This window comes from Mesoplodon mirus (genome assembly GCF_964341445.2).
Source record: "Mesoplodon mirus genome assembly, chromosome: 5".
Classification (NCBI taxonomy): Eukaryota; Metazoa; Chordata; class Mammalia; order Artiodactyla; family Ziphiidae; genus Mesoplodon; species Mesoplodon mirus.
Genome location: NC_138980.1, coordinates 131,753,077 through 131,780,784, shown reverse-complemented (window position 1 = coordinate 131,780,784; position 27,708 = coordinate 131,753,077). Strand labels below are relative to the sequence as shown.

At 36.0% G+C, this 27,708-nt stretch overlaps 1 protein-coding gene across 8 annotated transcripts in view; it reads left to right on the top strand.

The window, feature by feature from the left end:
- Positions 1–27,708, top strand: part of ERBIN (erbb2 interacting protein) — a 113,494-nt gene that overhangs the window by 63,239 nt on the left and 22,547 nt on the right. For 6 of the 8 annotated variants that reach the window (XM_082621630.1, XM_082621629.1, XM_082621627.1 and 3 more), the window contains 11 exons: positions 2,538–2,601; positions 5,259–5,333; positions 7,356–7,500; positions 9,013–9,085; positions 9,387–9,516; positions 9,843–9,958; positions 11,443–11,512; positions 18,472–18,571; positions 21,925–22,046; positions 23,059–23,232; positions 24,061–24,246. In XM_082621630.1, coding sequence (XP_082477756.1) covers positions 2,538–2,601; positions 5,259–5,333; positions 7,356–7,500; positions 9,013–9,085; positions 9,387–9,516; positions 9,843–9,958; positions 11,443–11,512; positions 18,472–18,571; positions 21,925–22,046; positions 23,059–23,232; positions 24,061–24,246 — 1,255 coding nt within the window. The remainder of the gene's footprint in view (positions 1–2,537; positions 2,602–5,258; positions 5,334–7,355; positions 7,501–9,012; positions 9,086–9,386; positions 9,517–9,842; positions 9,959–11,442; positions 11,513–18,471; positions 18,572–21,924; positions 22,047–23,058; positions 23,233–24,060; positions 24,247–27,708) is intronic. The other 2 variants (XM_082621628.1, XM_082621625.1) reach the window with 1 other exon arrangement.

Sequence of the window (27,708 nt, the reverse complement as noted above, 5' to 3'; positions counted from 1 at the left end):
GGGATCCTCCCGGACCGGGGCACGAACCCGTGTCCCCTGCATCGGCAGGCGGACTCTCAACCACTGCGCCACCAGGGAAGCCCATGAGTGGACCTTTTTATGATCCAAGATTAGAACAGTGGGAAAGCTGTTTTAAATACGCAGTTAAATGGAATTTAATACCGTCTTAATACTGGAGAGCACAGTACAAAGAACACAAAGGATGTATATTTTTCCTCTGAGACAGAAGAGAAGGTAAAAATGAGTTAAATACAAAGGAATTTTAGAGACAAACAGGATGAAATTTGAGGGATATTGTATTCACTTTCTCCTTGAAGTAGGAAGCTGGATCTTAAATGAATAGATGTAAAAATGAAATGAAAATGAAAAGATGAAATCTTGTGTCTTAGATTTTTGAGGTGTATGAGTAGGACCAAAGTTGCCAATGTTAGCTACAGCAAGTTGCGATGGAGATGCTTTTAGAATTTAACAATGTATTTCCTCTTTTTTATTACATATCTGTGTCATTCACATTTTCCTAAATCAGTTTTAAAACTTAAATTTCTAACGATATTGTTTGTAATTGAATTTTCTAGTGTACTGCTTTTCTTTTTTTTTTTTGCGGTACGCGGGCTTCTCACTGTTGTGGCCTCTCCCGGTGCGGAGCACAGTCTCCGGACGCGCAGGCTCAGCGGCCACGGCTCACGGGCCCAGCCGCTCCGCGGCATGTGGGATCTTCCGGGACCCGGGCACGAACCCGTGTCCCTTCCATCGGCAGGCGGACTCTCAACTACTGTGCCACCAGGGAAGCCCTGCACTGCTTTTCTTTTTGTACCCTTTTTAAAAAATAACTTACCCTTGTTGATATAAAGTGTTTAATTGCTGCATGTGAATTTTCTGTTATCTTGTCATTATAAGAATACTGAATTAAGAAAAATGAGACCATGTTTTCTTCTTTCAATCTTACCCTCTCATCACAGCCCTCTTTACCTTTCTCACACATCAACCTGGTATAGTATTATGGACATAGGAGTTATTATCTAGTCTTTCTTGAGAAGGATCCTGGAGACACCTTTTCGCTTTGTTATAAAGCAAATTGGAACTAATTTACAGGTTTTCAGGACAAAGACAGATGTGAGTAAGGGAGGTAGAATTATAGTACCTCATAGAACCTGAGAATAGGCACTCAGTAAATCAGAGTTAAATAAAGCAGCTTTGAGAAAAATTGGTGTTGGGAGATGAATTAAATTAGTGTTGATAGAATGGCATATTTTAAATGGAAGGGTTAGGGAAAATTAGCTTTCTCTAATGGTAGGTCAGTAACATGATTACATTACAATTATGATACGTATTCTTATTTTTTTTTCACTAAAAAGCCAGATAAATTTAATCAAGTTTTATTTTACTTATTATTATTAATTTGTTGAATTTCAAGAGAAGATAAAAATAATCTGGGTTCTTGTGTCATAATTTAAGGAGTCGGTTGGTTTTTAATGGTGTTAATTTCCTAATTAACATATTGATATATTGATAATATGATTGTATTTTGCCATTATTTTGTCATATCCTAAAAAAAATTTAATGTGTTCCTAGGGAGTTCCCTGGTGGTCTAGTGGTTAGGATTTGGTGCTTTCGCTGCTGTGGCCCAGGTTCAATCCCTGGTTGGGGAACTCCGCAAGCCATGCGGCACTGCCAGAAAAAATTTTTTTAATTAAAAATTAGAAAAAAAATTAATATAGTTCCTTATCTGGGTAGCTGGTAGCACCTCAACCTATTAAATAATAGGTTTTTCTAAAAATAATAATTTAAGAATATAAATATGTGTTTGAATTAATTAGAAATTAGTTTAGTTTCAAAAGTGCCTTCATTGAAGGAGCTATAAAAATACAGCTTAGTTTATTTCATCATGAAATCAGTTTGTACATTCTTCAAGTTTCTGTAGTTGCAGAGATATGTTGGTATTAAGTTGGAAGTTAAAAATGGTATATTGTAGCTTTAATTTAAAATAAATGCAGTCTACGAATTATATTTGTGATTCATGTAAAACTTTATTTTGAATTGTATTGAATTTAATTTGAAAATGTGGGGAACAGTGTAATATTTACTGTTCTTGGAATTTTGAATGTTAATTTCCAGTTAATTATCTTAAAGTTTTACAAATATATCACCAGTCTTGAAAAATGGTAATTCATATGAAGCTGCCAAACAATCTAATCATTAGTTAATTTATACTATTTGAAAATTTATTTTGTGGAGAAAATGGAAAATCAGTTACTCGTATTCTGGACTGGGGGTTTAAATTTACTGTAGTTACTTCTTAAGAATAGAAATAACCTGATGAGAAGGCAAAATTAGAGAATAATTGATAACATTTCATTTTATTTAGAAATTAAATAATGACTTTTTTCTTAGAAAATTATTGTTTTTATTTTATCAACATTTGAAAGCCTGTATGTTATTAGATAATACATAAGAATATTTTACACTATAAATTTTAAAAGATTCCATGTAATTGATATTTTTGTATACTTAATTCTTTATTAATCCATTGTGCATAGAACCATGAATAGACTGACCCAGCTGGAAAGACTGGATTTGGGAAGTAATGAATTCACAGAAGTGGTAAGTTCTCACCAACCTCACTATCCATAAGTCTTTTCATTTGATCAAGAGCAAAATGTGAAAATTAATGTGTTTATTTCTCTGCATTTGTAAAGTATAAAATTGGATAAAGGTATACACATATTTTAGGGAGACAAGATATGAACTTTTTTTTTTTTTTTTTTTTGCGGTACGTGGGCCTCTCACTGTTTGTGGCCTCTCCCGTTGTGGAGCACAGGCTCTGGACGCACAGGCTCAGCGGCCATGGCTCACGGGCCCAGCCGCTCCACGGCATGTGAGATCTTCCCAGACCGGGGCACGAACCCGTGTCCCCTGCATCGGCAGGCGGACTCTCAACCACTGCGCCACCAGTGAAGCCCAAGATGTGAAAATTTTTAACAGGGAAAATTAAACAGATAACATCTGAAAGGAGTGAGGGTAAAAATGTAAAATTAATGAGAAACCCATAGAAAAGGTATTTAAAAGTTTTTAGGCACAGGAAGTAGAAACTTTGAAAGATTATAAGGGAAAAAGTTTCATCAGACTAGAATGCATCAGGAAAAGTACTTGTGAGTCAAAAATAACTCCATGGGAGTATTGCTTAGGAATTTTCTCAGTGATAAAGTACTTCTCTATAATTTTACTTAATAGCTAAAAGGAAAACATTGAGTGAAACAACTATTATTTTCGAGTTGGTAATGAGACCTCAGGATCGTGTTTTTGCTTTGTATGCAAAGTAGTATGACGCTAAATCAAAAAGGAAAGAAGTATGTAAGCAGTTTTTTGTCTTCAGTCATTGCTCCAAGAGAACTCAGAAAAATAAGCTAGATTTTTTTTTTTTTTTTTTTTTTTTGTGGTTCAGGGTCCTCTCACTGTTGTGGCCTCTCTCGTTGCGGAGCACAGGCTCCGGACGCGCAGGCTCAGCAGCCATGGCTCACGAGCCCAGCCACTCCGCGGCATGTGGGATCTTCCCAGACCGGGGCACGAACCCATGTCCCCTGCATCGGCAGGCGGACTCTCAATCACCACGCCACCAGGGAAGCCCCCTAAGCTAGATATTTTTTTGAAGAGGAATTCATTAAGAATATCATCATCATTAAAATTTTTACATTATGTTTACAAGCTCGTTTTTTTAAATTGCTGTTAAGTTCCAAATGATAGTCTTTTTTTTTTTTTTTTGCGGTACGCGGGCCTCCCACTGCCGTGGACTCCCCTGCCGCAGAGCACAGGCTCCGGACGCGCAGGCTCAGCGGCCACGGCTCATGGGCCCAGCCGCTCCGTAGCATTTGGGATCTTCCCAGACCGGGGCATGAACCCGCATCCCCTGCATCGGCAGGCGTACCCTCAACCACTGCACCACCAGGGAAGCCCCCAAATGATCATCTTAAGAACAAGAATTTCTCAGCACCACCAGCTGCATGATTGCCCTTTGGATATTGTATTGTACATTTGCTCACTAAATAGACAGCTTTTCAGCTGAAGTCACTGGAGGAGCATGGTGGTTTTGGGTATCACATTTTTTTTCTAAAATATGCTATTTTATATCCTTTATTATATTTTAATTGAAGCTGGTATATGATGACTTTTACTCTGTGTTGTAGAAGTTTTTATTCCTTGTGAAAAAAATGAATATTCTGTGCTTCCTAAATTATCTAACTGTTGTACATTTTCTCAATATTTGTCTTATATGTATTAATCTATTTCCATATTAACTATTTGAAAATTCTAAATTATTGTTTATTTTATGAATCAGAGCATCATTCAGAATCATTAGTTTTAGTACCATTTCCATCTTCCAACATTACACATTAAAAAAAAAATACTGTTAGAATTGTAACAGGTAAAGCACAGAAAGAGATTTCTTTTAATACAATTTAAACCTAGAATTTTTACGTATACTTAATGTTAACAGTAAATCTGAATGACATGCCTTTTATGTATTACTCATGTTATTATGGTGATTAGATATGATGACACTCCATGCCATCACACTGTCAATGATTGGACACAGGTTTGTGGGATGACAGAAATATCTTCAAAGGATGCATTCAGAAGAGCCTCCAAGGGTGAATACCAATACCTAAGAGCAAATTTTGCCTGAATACCAAAGTCCACTACATCTTTTTAATTTTTTGGTCCTCAACATCATGTTATGAATAGTATTCTACCATGTAATTGCAGGAAGCTGAAAATAACACAATACGCTTATCATATGATTTTGCCTTGGTTTACTTACCTTTCCCTTATTATTGGACTTTTAGGATGTATATTGCCTTATTTCTTTTTTCCTCCCTCTAGGTTATCAGAGAATATCTTTTTGTTTGTTTGTTTTGTTTTTTAAGATTCCCTAAAAGGCTACATCTTTTTACAGATAATGATTGAGAGTATCTTTTTATTGTATTCTTGAAAATAATGGGTCTTGTTTTATTTATTAATTGTATAAATACTTGAGCCTGTTATGTAATCAAAAGCTTAAAGGAGTTTTATGTAATCTGTTATGGAGTATCTGTTTAGTAATATTTGTGTAATAGCTATAATATAGTGGAAAGGCTTGAGTCTTGGCTCTGCTTTTTTTTAAAAGTGAAACTTATCATTAGAAATTCCCAGGGGAGCTTCTTTTGCCAAATAAATATATTCAAGTAAATTAATATATTCCCCCTTCCCCCCAATCTAAATAGCCTGAAGTACTTGAGCAGCTAAGTGGATTGAAAGAATTTTGGATGGATGGTAATAGACTGACTTTTATTCCAGGGGTACGTATATCAAATTTTAAAGACTTTCCTTATTGCTGTCTGTCCTTTGCATTTTTATGAGTTACACATTTTCAAATAAGTTTTAATTAGTTTAAAAATGATTACTTAATTCTTAATACTGTTAGATAGAAACAAATTACATTTTTAAAAATTGTCAACACATTCCTTTTTTTTTTTTACAATGTTGTGTTAGTTTCAGGTGTACAGTAAAGTAAGTCAGTTATACCTATACGTATATCCACTCTTTTTTAGATTCTTTTCCCATATAGGTCATTACAGAGCATTGAGTAGAGTTCCCTGTGCTAATCAGTGGATCCTTATATGATATTTGTCTTTCTCTGTCTGACTTAGATCACTCAGTGTGACAATCTCTAGGTCCATCCATGTTGCTGCAAATGCCATTGTTTCATTCTTTTTTATGGCTGAGTAATATTCCATTGTATATATGTACCACATTTTCTTTATCCATTCCTCTGTTGATGGACATTTAGGTTGCTTCCATGTCTTGGCTATTGTAAATAGTGCTGCAGTGAACATTGGGGTGCATGTATCTTTTTTTTATAAATTTACTTATTTGGCTGTGTTGGGTCTTTGCTGCTGCACGCGGGCTTTCTCTAGCTGTGGCAAGCGGAGGCTACTCTTTGTTGTGGTGTGTGAGCTTCTCATTGCAGTGGCTTCTCGTTGCAGAGAACAGGCTCTAGGCACGCGGGCTTCAGTACTTGCGGCACGTGGGCTCTAGAGCGCAGGCTCAGTAGTTGTGGCGCATGGGCTTAGTTACTGTGCGGCATGTGGGATCTTCCCGGACCAGGGCTCGAACCCATGTCCCCTGCATTGGCAGGCGGATTCTTAACCACTGCGCCACCAGGGAAATCCCCATGTATCTTTTTGAATTATGGTTTTCTCTGGATATATGCCCAGGAGTGGGATTGCTGGATCGATACCATATTTAGAGAGCTAAATATGGTAGTTCTATATTTAGTTTTTTAAGCAACCTCCATACTGTTCTCCATAATGGTTGTACCAATTTACATTCCCACCAACAGTGTAGGAGGGTTCCCTTTTCTCCACACCCTCTCCAGCATAGATTTTTTGATGATGGCCATTCTGACCAGTTTTGTAGAACTGGTTTTGTACAATCAAAATTGTAGTTTTGATTTGCATTTCTCTAATAATTAGTGATGTTGAGCATCTTTTCATGTGCTTTTTGGTCATTTGTATGTCTTCTTTGGAGAAATGTCCATTTAGATCTTCTGCCTATTTTTTGATTGGGTTTGTCAACACATTCTTGATTAAAATTCTAAAATTTCTGTAATAAATGTTTGTAAAACACAGTTGACCCATGAACAACTCAAGGGTTGGGGGCACTGACCCTCTGTGCAGTCAAAAATCTGTGTATAACTTATAGTCAGCCCTCCCTATCTGAGATTCCTTCATTGTTATGGGGTTCCTCCTCTGGATCTGCGGTTCTGCATCCACAGATTGAACCAACCACAAATAGTATAGTATTGTAGTATTTACTGTTGAAAAACATCCATGTGTAAATAGATTTGTGAAGTTCAAACCCGTGTTGTTAAGGGTCAACTGTCACTCTCTTTTAATGCCATGGAGTGTGTCCTTCCCAGCGGTTGCAGTTGACTTTATATCTTATTTCATTTTGCCCAGGGAATTGTTGAAGTAAGCTAGTTTCTATGTAGTTTCTTAGCAGCTGAGATTGTGTTCATTCTCAGACCTAAAGCCATACGAATCCCCATATTTGCTCTCCTCCTTGCAAATGATGGGCAGCTAAGTTCCCAAAGAAAAGTATATGTCTGTTGTCAGTCTGCTGGGCTAACATTAGTAGGAGCTCTTAGCTTTATTACTGAATACATTACTAATAGCATTAAAAAAATTATGAATCCTCTCATAAATATTTAATTTTAAATTATAACTTGGCATTAGGTTTATTATCTAAACTTTTCACCACTTACTGTTGATGGAGTCATTAGATTTCCTTTTTTTTTTTTTTTTTTTTTTTACCTACAGTTTGTCGGTAGCTTGAAACAGCTCACATATTTGGATGTTTCTAAAAATAATATTGAAATGGTTGAAGAAGGAATTTCAGCATGTGAAAACCTTCAAGACCTCCTATTATCAAGCAATTCACTTCAACAACTGCCTGAGACTGTTGGTTTGTATTGCTGTCTAAATCATGTAATTAATGTTTGCTAATATAAAATTGAGAAACTTAATGCCATTGCTTGATTCAGACCTTCCATATATCAAATTTTATTTGTTATCAGATAGTTTCACTGTTCTCTGAAGTCATAGATCTTATTTGAATTTTTTTCTGATGTGATCAGTTATACAATTTACTCTTTTGTTGACATTACTGTTTTTCTTTAAGGAAATGTCATTTTTATCACTACAATAAAGTTTAAATTCTTTAAAAGAGTTTAATTTACCCAAATTTGGTTTAACTCTTGATCGTGGCCATTATCTAGTAACTTTTTTCAATCTTAACTACATTTTAGACTCACAAGAAGACAGCCAGATAAGCAAAATCCTACGAAAATCTATGCAGTTAACCCTTGAACAACAATGGTTAGGGGGCCAACCCTCTGCACAGTGGGAAAATCTCATATAATGTTAGTTGCACCTTTGTATCTGCATTCATTTCCTCCCTATCCATGGTTCTGCATCCATGTATTCAACCAACTGTGAGTCATGTAGTACTGTAGTATTTACTGTTGAAAAAAATCTTCATGTAAGTGGATCCATGCACTTTAAACCTGTGTTGTTCAACGGTCAACCGTGTTTGTGTAATTGTTTGTCTGATGATGCATAAAGGAAATTGAATTATCTTAACCAAAAACTTAAATCTTGGCATCTTCATGTTGTTTAAATATAAAAATAAGAATTATTTTTACATATTTTTCAATTGAATTACATAACTGTTTTAGCTCAGGTTACATTTTGCAAACTCTACCATAATTTATTCAATACTTTTAATTTTAAATTAAACTCCATTTTTATTGTTTTAGTATATGTACAATATGTAGAATATATTGTTATACACGTAAGAAAACTATGGTCATAGTACCACTTCTTTAATCCATTGATACCATAAGTTTGTATTGTGTATCTTCACTGTGCTATCACGGCATTGTTTTAAGGAGCATGGCTACCACAGTGAGCAAAGGGAGACAAAAAATACATACTTTTATGAAGCTTACATTTTAGTGAGGATTAAATCGATAAATATACACTACTGTTAAGAGGTAGTATGTATGTGAAAATTTAAATACAGGGTGAGGGAATAGAGAGTTGGTGGGGTTGGGGTGGTATCTTTTTTTTTTTTTTTTTTTTTTTTTTGCTGTACGCGGGCCTCTCACTGCTGTGGCCTCTCCCGTTGCGGAGCACAGGCTCCGGACACACAGGCTCCGCGGCCATGGCTCGCGGGCCCAGCCGCTCCGCGGCATGTGGGATCTTCCGGGATCGGGGCACGAACCCGTGTCCCCTGCATCGGCAGGCGGACTCTCAACCACCGCGCCACCAGGGAAGCCCGTATCTTTTTTAGATATGTTGGTTTTTAAAAGTTCTTTATGATTCATGTCAAATGTAATATGTGCTCACATTGAGTGTTGGTTGACTTGATTCTAGTTCAAGATGGAAAATTGTATATTATTTCTTCCCTCAATAGGTTCATTGAAGAATGTAACAACTCTTAAAATAGATGAAAATCAGTTAATGTATCTACCAGACTCTATAGGAGGGTAAGATTTTTGTGTATTAATAGAACTAGAAGATTTTTCTTTCAGTTCAGCATGCCATATATTGTTTTCAGATAATTGTTAACATCTAAAGGAGATTCCAAAAACATTTAAATAAGCAGTTGGTTGCAGGTTGGGTTTATTTATAATGAAGACAGGCTGATTTTTTTATAGGTGAACTTTAATGGAAGTAGATTTTCTCTAGGTTTGTTAAAGTCAAGTTCAAATAGTCATATGTTCTTAAGTTTTGAATGATATACAGGAAATCTTTTGTTAAAATATGTGCTTTCTTTTTTAATTAAAGGTTAGTGTCAATAGAAGAACTGGATTGTAGCTTCAATGAACTTGAAGCTTTGCCTTCATCTATTGGTCAGCTTACTAATATAAGAACGTTTGCTGCAGATCATAATTACTTACAACAGTTACCCCCAGAGGTACTGTATTTAAAATTTATTTTGAATTTTTATTTTTCTAATTATTAATTATAGCTATCCAGTGTGGTTTTCTTTATTTTCTTTCAGAAATAATTTTGTAAGTAACTAAGTTATTTATTTTCTGAATAATAATTAGCTATATTGATTTTCAAGAGATACCTAAATACTTTTCTTCATACATGGAAGTTAATAATTGAAAAGGGAAAATATAATTCCTTTTATAAATGAGAAGAGTATTTTTTATAACTTTGGAAAATGATACTTCACTTAATGTCTGTTAAGCAGTAGGCGAAGTTTTGATCCAGAATTCTGTGTTTCTCTTTCAGATTGGAAGCTGGAAAAATATAACTGTGCTGTTTCTCCATTCCAATAAACTTGAGACACTTCCAGAGGAAATGGGTGATATGCAAAAATTAAAAGTCATTAATTTGAGTGATAATAGGTTTGTAACAATGTAATTCATCATTTGGTTTGTAGAAGACATCTACTGGATGAAATTAAAATTTCATTATATGTGTTAGAAAATCTAATGCATGTTTTTCTTTTCATATATATTTTTGTTTTTTTGTGTAGAATTTTCATTTGAAAGAATGATTTAATTTTACCTGATGTTAATTATCGTACTGTGGTTATTTGTCACATTTCATTTTTTGTTGACTTTAGCTTAATTATCTCCTTATAGTAGCCATTTTTATTTCTAAAGTCAGATCTTCACCTTAATACTGCTGTTGAACAAAGCAGCTTTTATTCTAATCTACTCCTTGTATTAATCTGGGCAAAGGTGTGATTAGACACCCACTCAAATATTTTTGGACAACACAGCCAAGGTATAGAGCAAAATAGATCACAAATTGGAACAGTGTTTAACAGATTGTCCATAATTTTTTTCTGATGTAAAGATACTAATAGTGATAAAAGAACATTGTAAGGGCATTTTTACATTTTGCTTTTGTAGTATCTTACAAAGTATTTAAAACAGCCCTATAAAATAATAAATGGGTATTCCCATTTTTTGGAGGAGAAAATTAAGACTCAGATTTAAGGTGATTCACATAGCTTGTAAGATAGAGCTTTAATGTAAACTCAGTTTTCTGACTAGTTAGGGTATTCAAACTGTTCCATATCATTTAAGAAGAACTACTGTCCCTGCCCCCCTCCTTTTAAATTATTAATTATAGCTATCCAGTGTGGTTGAAAATTAAATCCTTAAAATTAAATCCCTTTTAAAATTAAATCCTTGTTTCAGTCCATACTTTGTCCCCTAAAACTAGAGCCCTAAGTTCCAGCACCCTAGGTTTCTAGAGACCTAGATTCCCTAGGTTCCTTGAAAGTTAGGCATAGAATAGATAGGCATAAGACAGAAGGTTTAAGTAGGGTGCTGTTCCAATTTAGCATTCTACTGAGTATTGCTATTACTTTGTTTTTACTCATTATAGTGTTAAAATAGTCTTCTTGAGTATGAAAGTGCTGGGTCACAATGAAATAAAAAGAGTGCAGTATTTATAACAAGCTCTTACTCAGAGTGGTTCCTATAACAGTCTGTTTTCTGTAAAGTCAAGTAAAACATCCAAAGCAATTTAATGAGACATTGTTTAATTTGTCCTTGCCTTTGCAGTAAGGTAGGGATAGTTACCAGTTTTTCTTAGCAGATAATTTTTTTGAGGTTATTAGATTATCCATTTTCCCCCCAATCAAATTGATTCAATTGAAGAATTATATTTTTAAAATTAATTCTTATAAAACTGAATAGTATTTTGTCTTATATCCTGTTCAAAGACCTGTACTGGGTTTTCTCCTGAATTAAATGTTTTTCTCCTATTTTCATATGCAATAATATAACATTGTTTAGAAAACCATTAGATCTAGCTCTCATTTTAACATTTCTCATTTTTAAAGTTTAATTTTTGTTTGTATTTTTTCCCACAGATTAAAAAATTTGCCCTTTAGCTTTACAAAGCTACAGCAATTGACTGCTATGTGGCTCTCAGATAATCAGGTAGACATTCTGATTTTGTAAATTGATAGAATTCCAGTTATTCTATATGATTATGCATTCTAATTTACTTAGGATTATTTAACAGCAGTTCTAATCTGGTACACATGTAAAGACACATGTATAAGGAAAATACTGGAAAATACTTAGATACAGATAATTTTTTGTGAAATATGTGTAGATTCATGAATGGTAAGTCCTTTGGGGCTTGTTTAACTTCTATATCTGTAAAAAGATAGATTAGGACAGAGTTCTCCCTAACTTTTTAACATTTTTATAGAGACTCTCTGTGGCTTATATCTATATAAATTTGATAATTATGCTTCTAATCAAGCACTTTGACAAACCTTGAAGAAGTATTTCTAAGGAATTAAGACTTGTTCCTTGGACTTCCCTTTGTTTGACAAACATTTATTGAAAGCTTACGGTAGGACATGAACTGCTGTGGGAGCTGGAGTTATACTGATGAAGCAAATAGAATCTTCTTACATTCTCATTGAGTTTACATTCTCATGGGAGACAGAGGCAAAGAACTAACTACATAATAATGTTTCAGAACTACAGAGAAAAAGTTTGATAGGCATTGGAACAACCCTGCTATTGGAACCCTGATAACAGGGTTGGAGTAAACATCCTATTTTAGATAGAGTGATTTAGGAAATATCTGTCTGAAGAAGGGAACAGTAAAGCAGATTCTCAAATGAAATTAAGAGTGAGCCATGCTGGGACTTCCCTCATGGGGCCGAGGTTAAGAATCCGCCTGCCAATGCAGGGGGACACGGGTTTGAGCCCTAATCCAGGAAGATCCCACATGCTGCGGAGCAACTAAGCCCGTGCACCACAACTACTGAGCAACTAAGCCCGTGCACCACAACTACTGAGCAACTAAGCCCATGCACCACAACTACTGAGCCTGCGCTCTAGAGCCCGTGAGCCACAACTACTGAGCCCACGCGCCTAGAGCCCGTGCTCTGCAACAAAGAGAAGCCGCCACAGTGAGAAGCCCGCGCACCACAACGAAGAGTAGCCCCCGCTCATCGCAGCTAGAGGAAGCCCACGTGCAGCAACGAAGACCCAATGCAGCCAAAAAGAAATAAATAAAATAAATTTATTCAAAAAATAAAATAACTGACAGCTCCTTTCAAAAAAAAAAATGAGTAGAAGGATTAAAGAAAGGGGAAGGGTGTTCTGGTTAGAAGGAATATCATGAGCCTAAGCACTTATTAGTGAAGCAGTGTAGTATATTCAGTACCTCTACAAGTGGTTTTATAACTAGAGCATAACTTGTGAGATGGAAGAGTGGGACGTGAGTCCACAGAGGTGGACACAGATCAGGTCATGGAGGACCACATATGCCATACAAAGGAACTTGCGTTATATTTCAAGGATGGCAAATAGATTTTTTAAATCTTGCATGTCAACTTTGATAAATTATGATTTTTTTAAAGGATTCTAAGGTCATATTCAGGCTCAGTGGAAAATTGTTGTGATTAGGGTGACTGTAATTTATTGTCTATTTTAGGACACTTGATAGTGAAAGGGGCCTCTATGATAAGCATCAGAATAGCATTTGTAAAATGGGAATGTCCCAGGCAACCTGGATGTTTGGTCATTATAGTCATGGTCAATTATTCATATATGTTATCAGTTTAAGAGAAGTGGTCCTGGGATTACATGTCAACCCTACTACAGGAGATAAGAAAGCTGCGTAACATATGAGCAGGCAAGTGGCATGATCAGACTGATACATTAGAAAGGCTTTGCAGGCTGCATTATGAAAGATGGATTTAGCAGGGGGTGGTGCCAAGTGGGAAGGCCAGAGAAGACCTATTGGAGGGCATTGCCATACTCAAGGCAACAGAAAGTGTTGGCTGAAGTAGAGTAATGATAACAGGGCCCGGGAAAATACTGTCTATTTAGGGCATAGCTTAAAAGGTCACATCAATGGAACGTGTGAAGAATGCATGTATGTGAGAAGAAAGTAAAAGCAAAGATGAGCCTCAGAGATGTGGCTTGAGTGACTAGGTGGGTATTGATACCATAACCAAGATAGAGAACCACAAGAGAAAGGAATCTGTTTATGGGAAGATGTGAAGTTCTGGTTAGGTTTATTGAATTTGAAGTACCTTTGGTGTATCCAGGTAGGCACGCATAGAACAGTTCAGGTGGGCTTGGACCACCCCCACCCGCACCCACACCCATCGCCTTGTTTTAGGCTGTGGTTTCTGTGCTCTTGGTTTCTCTACTCTTTTAATTTTTAACCTCCAGGTGTTCTCAAAGTTGCTCCTGAAGGCATGATTTTTTCCCCAGTACTATTATAAATTTATTCCTTTCATTTGTAAAATGTGTTTAAAAGACTTGTAGCATGAGAAGAGATGTGTGTTCAGTCCATCATCTTAATCACTTTTTCTTCAAAGTGATTTCATAGCTTTTTATTATTTTGTCAAAAGGGGTTATTGTCAGATTATTTTTTTAAATGTTAGGGATGGATTAATCCTGAGGAATACTAACATGTAAGTGGCAGGCAGGTTAATAGGCTTAGAAAGAGTGACCATACCTCTATGGCTGCTCTTTAGAAGGAAAACTATATGACGGTGTTTTTACATTAAGGGTGAAGCAACTGGCCTAAAGGAAGGAGTTGCAACAGGATAAATGCCAATGAGAGGTTCATTCAAATGAAGTCTGAAAAATATCCATTATATTTTGGCAAGTTATACCTATCTTGCCAACTTATCTTGACTATAGCTAATGCAGTTTTAGAAGCATATGTCAAATACCAGATTGAAGTAGTTTAAGGAATAAATAAATGAGAGAATGGAGACATGAATGTTGATTAGTCTTTTAAGAAGGTTGGATAAGAAAGAACAGGAGTGGAACATAAATTGGTAGCTAGGCACAAGATAAGAGCATGTTTATAGGTTGTTGGAAAGAGGCTCTATGGAGAGTGAGATTAAGGATATTAGAGAGTGATGGATAACTGGAGTGGAAGCTGATGGAATCGAAAGCTCTGGCAGGGATTCTTATGTTCTTGAAGGGATCTTGGGTATGAAGTTTGTGAGAGGGAGGGCTAATAATCTACATGGTGAAACTCTTTGAATGTAGCAGTTTCCAAACTCTTTAGCAGTTCTTGAATCCTATTTTTATTAAAAAAAATTTTTTTTGAAAATAATATCTTCTTCAGAATATAATTTAGGAAGTTTAGAAGAATTTTCAAGCAACATTGGGAGTCTGTTGAAGTTTGTTACCACAGACTTATTGTTAGTACTAATTTGCTCAGTTGTGTGATACAGAGAAAGCACACAATTAGAATAATTCTGGGTTGCAGCTTTGCCAACCCAGTTGCAAGAGAAGGACAATGCAGCAAGGTCTTGATAATTGGTAAGAAACTGGTCATAATGAGATATGGTCAGATATGAAAAGAGAAGCAAAGACAGGAAAGAATGATGGTGATAAAGTAAAAAGTTCAAGAGAGTGACAGTCTTGGTGGGGTTGACGAGCAAGTTTTGTAGGAGCAGTGAAGTGGGAGATGTGCGTGGTGTCTATGTTACCATGCTCTGCTGGTTGTCCTTTTGACTGACCACGCCTTAGTTCCCTTTTCAGGAATTTTTTTTCTGCCAGTATCTTATATGTTGGTGCCCCTCATGGTGCTCTAGGCTATGCTTTAGTTACTTTCCTTATACTTTCCTCTGGGAAAGATGCAATTACTGACTATATCATCATTATTCCTAACAACTGTCTTCAGCCCAGTTCTCTTTCCTGAACTTCACACTCACTGTCTACTTAACATTACCCCCCTAGATGTCTCAAATTCAACCAACCTAAAACTGAACATTTCATCTTCTCCAAATCTTTTTCTTTTCCTGGGTTCCCTGGATCAATATAAAGTACTTGCTGGAGACAGAGACCTGGGAATGTAATTCTTAACTACTGTTTCTCCCTGTACTTCAGTACAGTGAATCAGCAAGCTCTGTTTAGTCTTAACTCTTAAATATATCAGATGTTGTTGTGCTTTGCTTTATCCCTGCTCTGCCTTCCCTTAAATACAGTCCACCATCATCTTTCAGTTAGACCTGCACTGTCCAATACAGTAGACATGGTCATGTGACTAGTCCAAATTGAGATGTGCTGCAAGTGCAAAATATACACTGAATTTTCTATACTTAGTATGAACAAAGAATGTAAAATCACATCAACAATTTTTATTATCGATTACATATTAAAATGACAATATTTTCAATGTATAAGTTTAAATTAAATGCATTATCAAAATTAATCTTTTTACCTTTTAGAAACGTGGCTACCAGAAAATTGTAAATTATCTATGGTTCTCATTTTTGTCTCACATTATATCTCTATTGGACAGTGTTCGCTTAGACTATTGAGGTAGCTTCCTGATAGGTCTCTGCCTTGGGTGTTGCCACAGCCCCTATCTCTTATCACCCTGTTTCCATTCAGAACCACACTGCAACTCAAGTGATCCTTTAATCTTGTTCTAGTACTACCTGCTTAAAATGCCTGCTCATCCTCTAGCTTCACTTCCTCCCCTTACGTCTTTATTCTCATTTCCTCAAGTGAGTACTGCTCTCTTGGAACATGCATCCTCCCCCTTCTTACCTGGTTAATGTGCCCATCCTCATCTTGGAAGGCGTTCTTTCAGGAATGCTTTCCTCATGGCTCAAGATTTTGGTAAGCAAATACCTCCTGCTTTGTGTTCTCTTAACACCTTATACCCTCTCTATCTAGTTCTTACATTGTATTGTAATTTATTTTGTTATCACTATCCCTCCTTTCATATATTGTAAGCTCTACAGAATCAGTAAAGATGGTTTGCTCGCCAGTCTATACCCAGTGCCTGTCATAGTGCTTTGCATATAGGAGGCACTTAGTAAACACTTGCTGAATGAGTGAATTTATATTTCAGAGAAAGAACATTAACAGGTTATATTGTAGGAATTATGGCAAGGGAGTAGAATGAGTATCTAAAATGAAATAGTAATAAAGATCGTTGGAGTTAAGTATTTAGGGAATGGAGATGCTCGGTAAATAGTTCTCAGTCTCTTTCTGCCTTTGCACTCGATAAATAACAGATGATTAGTTTTCTTATAACACCTTTATTGAAATATAAATCACATTCTCTACAATTTACCTATTTTAAAGTGCATAATTCAGTGGTTTTTAATATATTCATAGAGTTGTATAACCATTACCACAGTTAATTTTAGAACTTTTTCAGGGGTGTGATTAGTTTTTAAAAGCTTCCCAGATCATTCTTTTTTTTTTTTTTAACATAGAATTTACCGTTCTTTTTAAATATTTATTTATTTGTGCATGCATGCATGCATGCATGCATCCATCCATGCATGCATGCATGCCACGCCGCATAGCATGCAGGATCATAGTTCCCCAACCAGGGATCAAACCTGGAGTCCTAACCACTGGACCGCCAGGGAATTCCCCTTCCCAGATAATTTTTGTTTTTTTTAACTTTTATATTTACCTATGTAGTTATATTTAGTGATGTTCTTTTTTTTTCCGCCTATGCCGCGTGACTTGCAGGATGTCAGTTCCCCGACCAGGGATTGAACCCAGGCCATGGCAGTGAAAGCCCAGCATCCTAACCACTAGGCCACCAGGGAACTCCCTCCCAGATAATTGTGTCTATCTAAGTAGACTTCTTTCCTCGTTCCAACCCACTCCTTATCTACTGAGAAATCACTGGGCTAAAAGTATGGTTATGTCATCTACATTTTGTATCTGTGGAATTACCCATTACTGTGGAAAGATTTGGCATAAAAGAGTCAGAAATAGTTGGGTACTATTGGGAGGTCAGTGGATATTAGGAAAGGAGCTAGAATGGTTGGGGCAGGATTTGATCTCCCTCAAAAGAAGAGGTGTTTATAATTGAGAGAGGAGTAATGATCTCAGCATTTGTAAACACTAACTCCACCGCCTGAACTAGAGTTTATGAGGTTTGGGAGAAGAAGCAACCTGTATCTGAGAAGGCTTCAGGGAAGTGCTGTCCTTGGGAAAGGAGTCGATCTACCATTTTCATTATCTAAGGAGGTCAAGGAAAGTTTTCAGTGAAGATGTTTGAGATGCAGGGCAGTATCTCTACTGTGGAAGAAGGATGGGGGCACAGAGAAAATGTTTGAATGGGAATAAGATTATAGGATGGCATTAACTAGCTGCACGGTTTTCACAAGAGTAAGTCCAAAGAATTAATTGATAGGGTGGCAGGTGAGGGGAGGATTGGGTAGTTCCTGCTTGTCTGGAGTTAGCTGAGGCTTGGATTGGTAGGATGTTAGGTCAGTAGGCTGGCAAAAAAGTATGAGTTATATTAAGAAGTAAATTGAAAACACTTAATAACCAGTTAGGAAAAGAGTCGTAAGGAAAAATGAGGTCCAAAATAATTGGGTTTTCTAGTTCTGCCACTTAGTAACTTGTGGTATCTTTAATGGAGAAAGGAGACACAGGGCAGGATAGAGAAGGTTACAACTTAATGTTTAAGTACTCTGTTTTCAGCTAAAATAAACCGGCAGATAACTAGACTAAACCTTCTAAATCATTTCTACAAAAGCATCTTCCCAAAGGGGAATACTAGAAGGGGCAAAATAACATAAAATGGAAAGGCTTAGTTTTTGGCATTATTAAAATCACTATGGTAAGTAATTATTGGACTGTGGATGTACTTAATATATGAGAACTTTTAAAACTGTATTGATGATCAGTGATAATTGCAATACAGTATGAGTTTGCTTTGTTTTCAAAGCTAAATTTTATTTTTTAGATTTGTATATTGTTTCAAATCTTAACGTTTTATTATGTATGTTAAAAACATTTTTGGGGGTAACCTACACATTGATACTTTATAGAAAAAATGGTGAGTACTTATTCAGAGGTATTGCTGGATATGTATTTGCTTTAGGATTATTGAAAACTAAACATTTATTTTCTTTCCCTAGTCCAAACCCCTGATACCTCTTCAAAAAGAGACTGATTCAGAGACCCAGAAAATGGTGCTTACTAACTACATGTTCCCTCAGCAGCCAAGGACTGAGGATGGTAGGAATTTAAGAATCTCTTTTCTTTTAAAAAACAAATACTGAAAAATTACAGCAAAGGTGTAAAGTGAATTTTAAGTCTCAAAGACTTTTAATAATTTGAAGAAAATTTGGAGAATTGGTTAATGAAGTTCTCTGAAAATGGGGAAAAAAGGCAATATCTCAGCATTATAGATAGTTGAATTTAGAGGTATATGTATACCATATGTTTCCTTAAATCACTCCTTTGATTTTGTTAGATGCATTTTAGTGTGGGAGGGGCTTCAACAGAAAAGTATAAGTTTATAATATTCTGAGTCCTTTTAGAGTTCATGTGTTTTTTAAAGTATTTCACTATGGGTATTATAAGGAGAGCACTATAACTAGTATACTTATTAATACTGAATCAGAAACTACATTTGGTATGGTCAGGCAGGTGAATTTCCTTTCAACTGCAAGAAAAGCTTTTTCCTTTATCACAGTGTCTCAAAGAAACAGATGAGTTAGAAAACAATGTCGTTGAGGCGGAATTTTTTAATACTTCGAGAGTAGACGCTTCACATTTAGTTCATTCCATTTTTATTACCACCTATGTGCCAGGCATTGTGTTAGATCTAAGTTTTTGGTCTTTGTTGTTGTTGTTGTTTGGCCGCGCCACATGGCATGTGGGATCTTAGCTCCCCGACCAGGGATCAAACCTGCGCCCCCTGCATTGGGAGCGTGGAGTCTTAACCACTGGACTGCCAGGGAAGTCTCAGATCTGAGTATTTAAGATCTTAAATCCTTGCTTTCAAGAAGCTTATGATGTAAGAGGGGGATAATGATGAATAAATTTGAAAGAAAAGGCATGGTATCTTGAGCCTAGTTAGAGGAATCAGTCTTAAACAGGAAAAAGGGGAAGTACGGATCCACCTAACAATAAATTTATACCTGAGGAAAACAAGGTATCGGGGAGCAATATCAGTGTGAGGGTTTTCATTGCATTTATTTTCTCAGTGAAGTCAAAGAGAAAATTGCTTCTAAAGACTGGGGGAAGGGCATTTGAGGGAAAATTGCCTCTAAAGACTGGGGGAAGGGCATTTGAGGGAAAATTGCCTCTAAAGACTGGGGGAAGGGCATTTGAGGGAAGTGGTAGTGATTTGGAGTGGCAGAGCAGACTGACTTAGAATAAATAGAATTCCTGAGCAGCACTGAAGATGGAGCAAGGAGGAGGGAATACCATAAATGTGCAGTGGTTCTAAACAACAAGGTTATGTCATTTTTCTCTGGTTAAATTCCAGGGCAAAGAAGGTAGGTGATTGAAGTACCACGTTATGGACTTATTGCATAGGTATGACTTAAAGAAAGGGGGCAAGAAAGGTGAGAATGGTGGAAATAATATATCATGAAATGTAAGGTGAATAGAGAAGGAAATAAAACCTAGAGTGCTTTTACAGGAAGAAAAAGAAATGAGGTTAAGGAACTTGACGTTTACCAGCAATAATAAGGAAGTGAATGATTTAGAAGGACAAGTGTAGTGGTCAGGGAGGTGGAAAAGTATTACAGAAACTAAGGTCTTGAGTATTACCATGATTGTGAATCACATGGGTGAAATGCAGATGGACATTGGAATTGAGGGCATCGAGGAATTATGAAATTATAGGGTTGAGGTGGGGTCATTGCACATTTTCATCATTCAGGATTTTGGCAGGTCTTAGGTAAAGAAAAACACTCTAGGCGAATACTAGAGTCCTCAATGAATTTGCCAGTGTGATCAGATCTAGTGGCATCTGAAATGCAGAAAAAGTAATGTTACTACCTGATGCCCCGAATCTCAAAAGATGTGAGATTTACACTAAAGGGTAGAAAGTGTAGGTGACCAGAAGTTGACAGGAGTGAGAGGCATGGTAAAAGTTTTCTTTGGGGTTCTGAAAAAATTCTGGTGTAAAATTGCTTTGATGTAATCTAAAACTCTTAGAGATCTCTGGGCTAGGATGGTGGAGTCTTAACCCTCATCCCCACCCCCAGTACATAATGAACAGTATTGGGATTTGGAAGATTATTTCCGAATGCCAAACCTTGAATGAAATAATTTATATATTACCATGTTACTTTTTGTAGGGAACTGAGGGAACTGCACAAAATCACATATCTATAGTGTTTTAATTGTTAGATTCTCTTCAGGAATCCTTCTGGTAACAAAAAAGCCTAAGGCAGGAGGAGAAATCTTCTCAATCCTGGAAATAGACTTTGTTGGAAACTGCTTGACTCTGCTTGCCTTTCCAAGTATACCACAAAAAGTATGTCAATAGGGTTTCCCAGGAGTTTGAACCACGTTGGACAAACAAGAGCAAACACTCTAATTCATTTAATATTAACAACACAAAGCAATTAAATTTTTGAGTCAAGTAATGAAAACAAAGAAAAAGGTGAATCTCAAAGCTTTATTCCTGTTGTTAGTATTTGGTTTCATGGCATTCTAACTTTGGATATGAGATTAAAGAAGGTTAAGAAGCCCAAAATAAGGGCTAAAAATAAATGATAATTATGCTAGTTTTGCATAAATAATCAAACTGACCATATTTGGGTATTCCAGGAATTTCAGTTTTTGTATTAACTAATTTTAGGTGCTTTTAATCCCTTTTGTTGTTTTCTTCTAACGGGCAGAAAATAAGTTGTGATTTTATTTTGTACTACACAAACTTCTATAAGGTGATATATAATAGATGGATTAATTTTTTAAGCCTTAGCTGTTTTTAGTTGCCTAATAAGCAAAAAGATGTGACAGTTGTCACATCTTTAATATTAATATCAGATAGCAGGATATATAAGTGTTGAGTTTATGTTAAATTTTCAATTTTCCTTAGTTTTGATAGAGAATATCTTGTAATTACTTTATTTACATAGTAAAGCTATATATAATGTTTCATGCAAAGATGTAATTACATGCCATTGGGGTAGTCATTTTTTACCAAAGTATTTCCCTCTTTCTGACTTAACACCCCTCCCCCAGTACATAATGAACAATGTTGGAATTAGGAAGGTTTCTGAATGCCAGAACCTGGATGAAATAATTTATATATTACCATGTTACTTTTTGTAGGGAACTGCACACAATCACATATCTATAGTGTCTTAATTGTTATATTCTCTTCAGGAATCCTTCTGGTAACAAAACAAGACAAATCAGCTTTAAGGAAGAAAAGATATGTCATTGATATTGTGAAGAAATGTTGGAAAAACACAGCCTAGTTGTTAGTGTAGCATTTATAGCTGCTGACATTGACTGGTCTTGATTTATCTTAATGAACATACCTCATAAAGAAAATTATGAGCAAGTAATAGTTTTTCATAATTATAGTAAAATACAGTGGGGTTTTGTTTGTTTTTCTCTAGTTATGTTCATATCAGATAATGAAAGTTTTAATCCTTCATTGTGGGAGGAACAGAGAAAACAGCGGGCTCAAGTGGCATTTGAATGTGATGAAGACAAAGATGAAAGGGAAGCACCTCCTAGAGTGAGTCTATTCTTTTTTCCTTCAAATTTTAAACAGGTCTGCTGATATTTATTGGGTACTATATAGCTAATCTGTGCTATTTTGCCCTCAAGGCACTTGAAATTTTATTAATCCAATACATTTATCATGTGAAAGTATTCGAGAACAATATAAAATTATGCAATTAAAAGCCAAATTTCATAGTGTGTATAAATATAAGAGAAAAACAGATTATTATTTCCCCCTTTCCTTTCTTTAGTGATTTACTTATATATATTATAGGGATAAAGAACTCTTTGATATGAACATTTTGTTTCTTTGTGAGACTGTGTTGCAGTGATAGAAGTAGCAAATACACATTTTCTAGTTACTTATGGATGTAATTTTTTCCCCTTATATAATAAAACTAACTGTATCCCAGAAAATGATAATTAGATTGACCTTAGAAGTGTTTGGTTCCCAGCACATATGTCATAATAATCTAGGAATTTTATGTATGTTTGCATAAACATCTAGCTGGAAAACATATCTGTTTCAAAGCCAAGAGGTGGTGTTGGCAATATCCACACCATATATCTCCAAATGGAATATATTTAAGTCTACTAAAAAAAAAAGCTTTTAAAACATTGAAATCTGTAACTGTGAAGTTTTTGATTATCGATAAAACCATACTTTTATTGAGTCTAAAATACTTTCAAAGGCCTATCATCTGTCTTTACAGTTACCCCTCTGAGCAATGTAATTAAGATGGGTTATAGATTAAATTTTGAGATTGACATTAGAAATATTTATCTGTAGATAACTAATTAGGACCTACTGTATAGCACAGGAAACGCTAGTCAGTACTCTGTAATGGCCTATATGGGAAAAGAGGAATCTAAAAAAGAATGGATATATGTGTATGTATAACTGATTCACTTCGCTGTACACCTGAAACTAACACAACATTGTAAATCAACTGTACTCCAATAAAAATGTTTTAAAAAAGAAATACTTATCTGTATTTTAAATTGTGCTTATTTTATTTCTCTAGGAGGGAAATTTAAAGAGATATCCAACACCATACCCAGATGAGCTTAAGAATATGGTTAAAACTGTTCAAACCATTGTACATAGACTAAAAGATGAAGAGACTAACGAAGACTCTGGAAAAGATTTGAAACCGCATGAAGACCAGCAAGTTATAAATAATGATGTGGGTATGAAGGTTAGAAAATTCAAAAGCATTGACCAAAACCTGTTTCAGGTTCTTTAAAATTTTTAAATGATATAATGATCCTTTTTGTTTACAAGAAAATGTACTTCCAAACTTACGACAGTGTTCTCAAATACCTGAACTAAAAGCTATAATAGTGAGCAAACTCCCTAATTGCTATTATTACCACTTCAGTGTGGTTACAGACTGTTCATATGGGCAGGGGAGTGTCAGCATAGCCTTTGAAAAATCATTGCCTGAACAAAGAATAAGGTAACAAATGTCAGAAAATTCATTGTTATAGAAATACTTTTTCCCCTGGTAATATTGATTCACTCTACCCAGTTTTAATTTTAAATGTAATTGCTATGACAGACCATTGGCATTTCCTTGGGATGTTTCTGAAACCTACACTAATCCTTAAATTGTGTGTTCTTTAATGGACTCCCCCCGCTCTCTGCCGCCATTGTATCACAGAAACAGAAGTTTTATCATGTCAGTAGAGTTACTATATATTCCACAATGAGCAGGAAAATATCTAGCCATCCTGATTTTGAGCATGCTGAGCTAAGTGACTCACTCATAAATACCAGCTTTGCAACTTCTAGGATGAAATGTAGCCTCAGCTAAATTGTAAAGTTTAATGTGGCTTGTGGACCTTTGGGACCACCTGTTCCCAAAATGAGCATTTTATCTGTGAGTCCTACAGATTTCCATGTTTAAAGTTTCTTCAGTTTATCCAGAATAGGAAGATACTAAATTACTGTTAAAATTTCATCTGAACTTTAATACAAGAATAGATGTAAAGAATGTGAATTCTTTATCTTTTCTTTTACTTAGACTTCAGAAAGTATTACTCCAGTAAGAAGCAAAGCTGATGAAAGAGAAAAGTATATGATAGGAAACTCTATACCGAAGACCAGTGAACCTGAAGCTGAAGTTAGTCCTGGGAATCCGCCAGTGACTGCAAATATGAAAGCCTCTGAGAACTTGAAGCATATTATTAATCATGATGATGTTTTTGAGGTATGGCTTTATGATTATTCTGGAGTAGTGATAAATGGTAAGAATTTAATATTTCATTGTTGCTAACTAAAGATAGGAGAAACCTGATACTGATAGCAGAAAATATGCTAATGCATCTGCCATTGAGAAATCTCATAATGTTTTCTAGACCACTCGTTTATCACTTTAAACATTGGAGTACAGTGGGTATAAAATTTTTACTATGTAAATTATGTCCTTTAAAAAAATATTTATTTATTTTGGTTGCGCCAGGTCATAGTTGTGGCATGCAATATCTTTAGTTTCGGCATGCGGACTCCTTCTTAGTTGTGGCATGCGGGCTTCTTAATTGTGGCATGCAGGTGGGATCTAGTTCCCTGACCAAGGATCGAACCTGGGCCCCCTGCATTGGGAGTGTAGAGTCTAACCCCCTGGACCACCAGGGAAGTCCCTACTATGTAAATCAGATTGTGGCAGTGTTGTTCTCATTCTGTAAAATTCATAACAGCAATTGCTATTATTTCTGTAACTTAAAAATGAAAAGATTACATATATACAATGGAATATTACTCAGCCATAAAAAGAAACGAAATTGAGTTATTTGTAGTGAGGTGGATGGACCTAGAGTCTGTCATACAGAGTGAAGTAAGTCAGAAAGAGAAAAACAAATATCGTATGCTAACACATATATATGGAATCTAAAAAAAAAAAACTTCTGAAGAAGCTAAGGGCAGGACAGGAATAAAGACACAGACATAGAGAATGGACTTGAGGACATGGGGAGGGGGAAGGGTAAGCTGTGACAAAGTGAGAGAGTGGCATGGACATATATATACACTACCAAATGTAAAATAGATAGCTAGTGGGAAGTAGCCACATAGCACAGGGAGATCAGCTCCGTGCTTTGTGACCATGTAGAGGGGTGGGATAGGGAGGGTGGGAGGAAGGGAGATGCAAGAGGGAAGAAATAGGGGGACATATGTATATGTATAACTGATTCACTTTGTTATACAGCAGAAACTGACACAACATTGTTAATTATACTCCAATAAAGATGTTAAAAAAAAAATGAAAAGTTGCCGTAGGTGTATTTCAATTATTTGACTTCTTTAGGCATCTACCATTGCTTATGAAGTAATTTTTTTCTTGAATATGAGACTTTTTTTTTTTTTTTTTTTTTGCGGTACGCGGGCCTCTCACTATTGTGGCCTCTCCCGTTGCGGAGCACAGGCTCCGGATGCGCAGGCTCAGCGGCCATGGCTCACAGGCCTAGCCGCTCCGCGGCATGTGGGATCTTCCCAGACCAGGGCACGAACCCATGTCCCCTGCATCGGCAGGAGGACTCTCAACCACTGCGCCACCAGGGAAGCCCCTGAGACTTTTTTTAAAGAGATTCATCCCGTGGATCAATAAAAACTGTAACTTTAAAAAAAAAGAAAAACAGCTTTATTGAGATATGACTCATATATTATACAATTCACTCATTTAAATAAAGGGTGCAGTTCAGTGGTTTTTCAGTTTACTGAAAGTTGTGCAGCCCTCACCACAGTCACTTTTAGAACATTGTCATTACCCCAAAAGAAAGCCAGTACTTCTTAGTTGTCTCCCTACAACTTCTCTATCCCCCCAAATTCTAGACAACTAGTAATATACTTTATCTGTATCTCTAGATTTGGCTGTCCTTGGCATTTCATATAAATGTAATCGTCTGATATGTGGTCTTTGTAACTGTTTCTTTCACTTAACATAATGTCAAGACTATTCATATTGTAGCATGAATCAATACTTCATGCATTTTTTAATATCTGAATAATATTTCATTGTAATCATCCATTATGGGCATTTGGGTTATTTCCACATTTTGGCTATAATGAATAAGGCTTCTTTGAATATTTGTGTACACGTTTTTGTGTGGATACATATTTTCTTTTCTCTTGGGTATATACCTCAGAGTATAATTGCTAGATTGTATGGTAACTTTATGTTTAACTGTTTGAGAAACTGCCAGACAGTTTTCCAAAAGTGATTACACCATTTTATATTCCCTTCATACACTGCTGGAGATATTAAGTGCTACAGAAATTTAGAAAGGAGATATTTTCTGGCTACAAAGAACCGTGGATGCTTTAAGTGAAGGAAGCATTTAACCTGTATTTTGAAGTGTTTCAATTAGCAGAAATAAGAGAATTGAATGAAATGGAAGGAATAATGAGAGCAAAAGCATGGTATTTAGAAAATGTAGAAAAGAGCATGTTCCATCTGACTGAATATGTCAGGGGTTATAGTATATGAATAAAATTAGTAAGGTAGGTTGGATCCTGATTCTGAAGCCCTTAATACCTCTGCTAAGAAGTTTGGACTTGATGTTCTACACTATAGTCTTCAGGGAGCCACTGAAGACTTATTAGCAGAATTATTTACATTAAACATAATCATTGGAGAAAATGCAATATCCAGGGAGAAAGAGTAAGAAAGGAAAGAATATGAGCTAACTGCAGGAAGATTAATTGAGATGAGCAAAGGAAACAGAAAGGTGGGAGGATATGTAGGAGACTACAGTTCCCAGAAGCCCAGGTGTGTAATATAATTTCATGAAGGAGAAGGCCTGGTCAGCAGTTTAAATGCTGCAGATGTCAAAGATTAAGACAGACCTCCTTGTCCTTTTATCTCATTCTTCGCATTCATTCTGTCAATCAAGTCCTGTTAATTGCAAAATTTGTGTCAAATTCTTTTTTTCTTTACTATCCATCACTGCCATTGCAGGACAGATGTAGTCTTTTTTTCTTCAGGACTATCAGTATAGCTAGTTTCCTTTCTGCCAGTCTCTTTTTCTTTTCATACATCTTTAATACCAGAGTTACTATTTTAAAAGAATCTGATCTTGTGAGTTCCTGGCTTGTCAACTTTCAGTAATGACCAATGCATACTTAATTGAGTTCATACTCAGAGCATAACCTTTTACTATCCATTCCAGTCTGCCTTTTCTGTCTCCTGCCGCTTATCTTAAGTTCCAGCTGCATGGAGCTGACTTGCCATACCTTTTCTTATTTCCATGCTTTCCCCTACTCAGAATGTCATTTCCCTCTTAACTCACCCTTCAAGACTAAATCCAATTTACGTTCTCTCCCTAATCTACTTAGCAGTCTAACTGTTGTAGTGCAGTTTGGTACAGGGTTGGCAAATTATGGCCTATGGCCCAAATCCAGCCCACTGCCTGTTTTTGTGTGGCTTGCAAGCCAAGAACAGCTTTTACATTATTGAATGGTTGAATAAAATTCAAAAGAGAAAGTGTATTTCGTGAAATGTGAAAAATCAGATGAAATTTAGTTTTACTGGCACACAGCCATGGCAGTTTGTTTACATATTGCCTGTGACTACTCTTGTGCTACAGCAGCAGAATTGGTTGGTTGAAACAAGAGACTGTATGGCTTGCAAAGTGTAAAATATTTACTCTCTGGCCTTTTTACTGAAACAGTTTTCTGA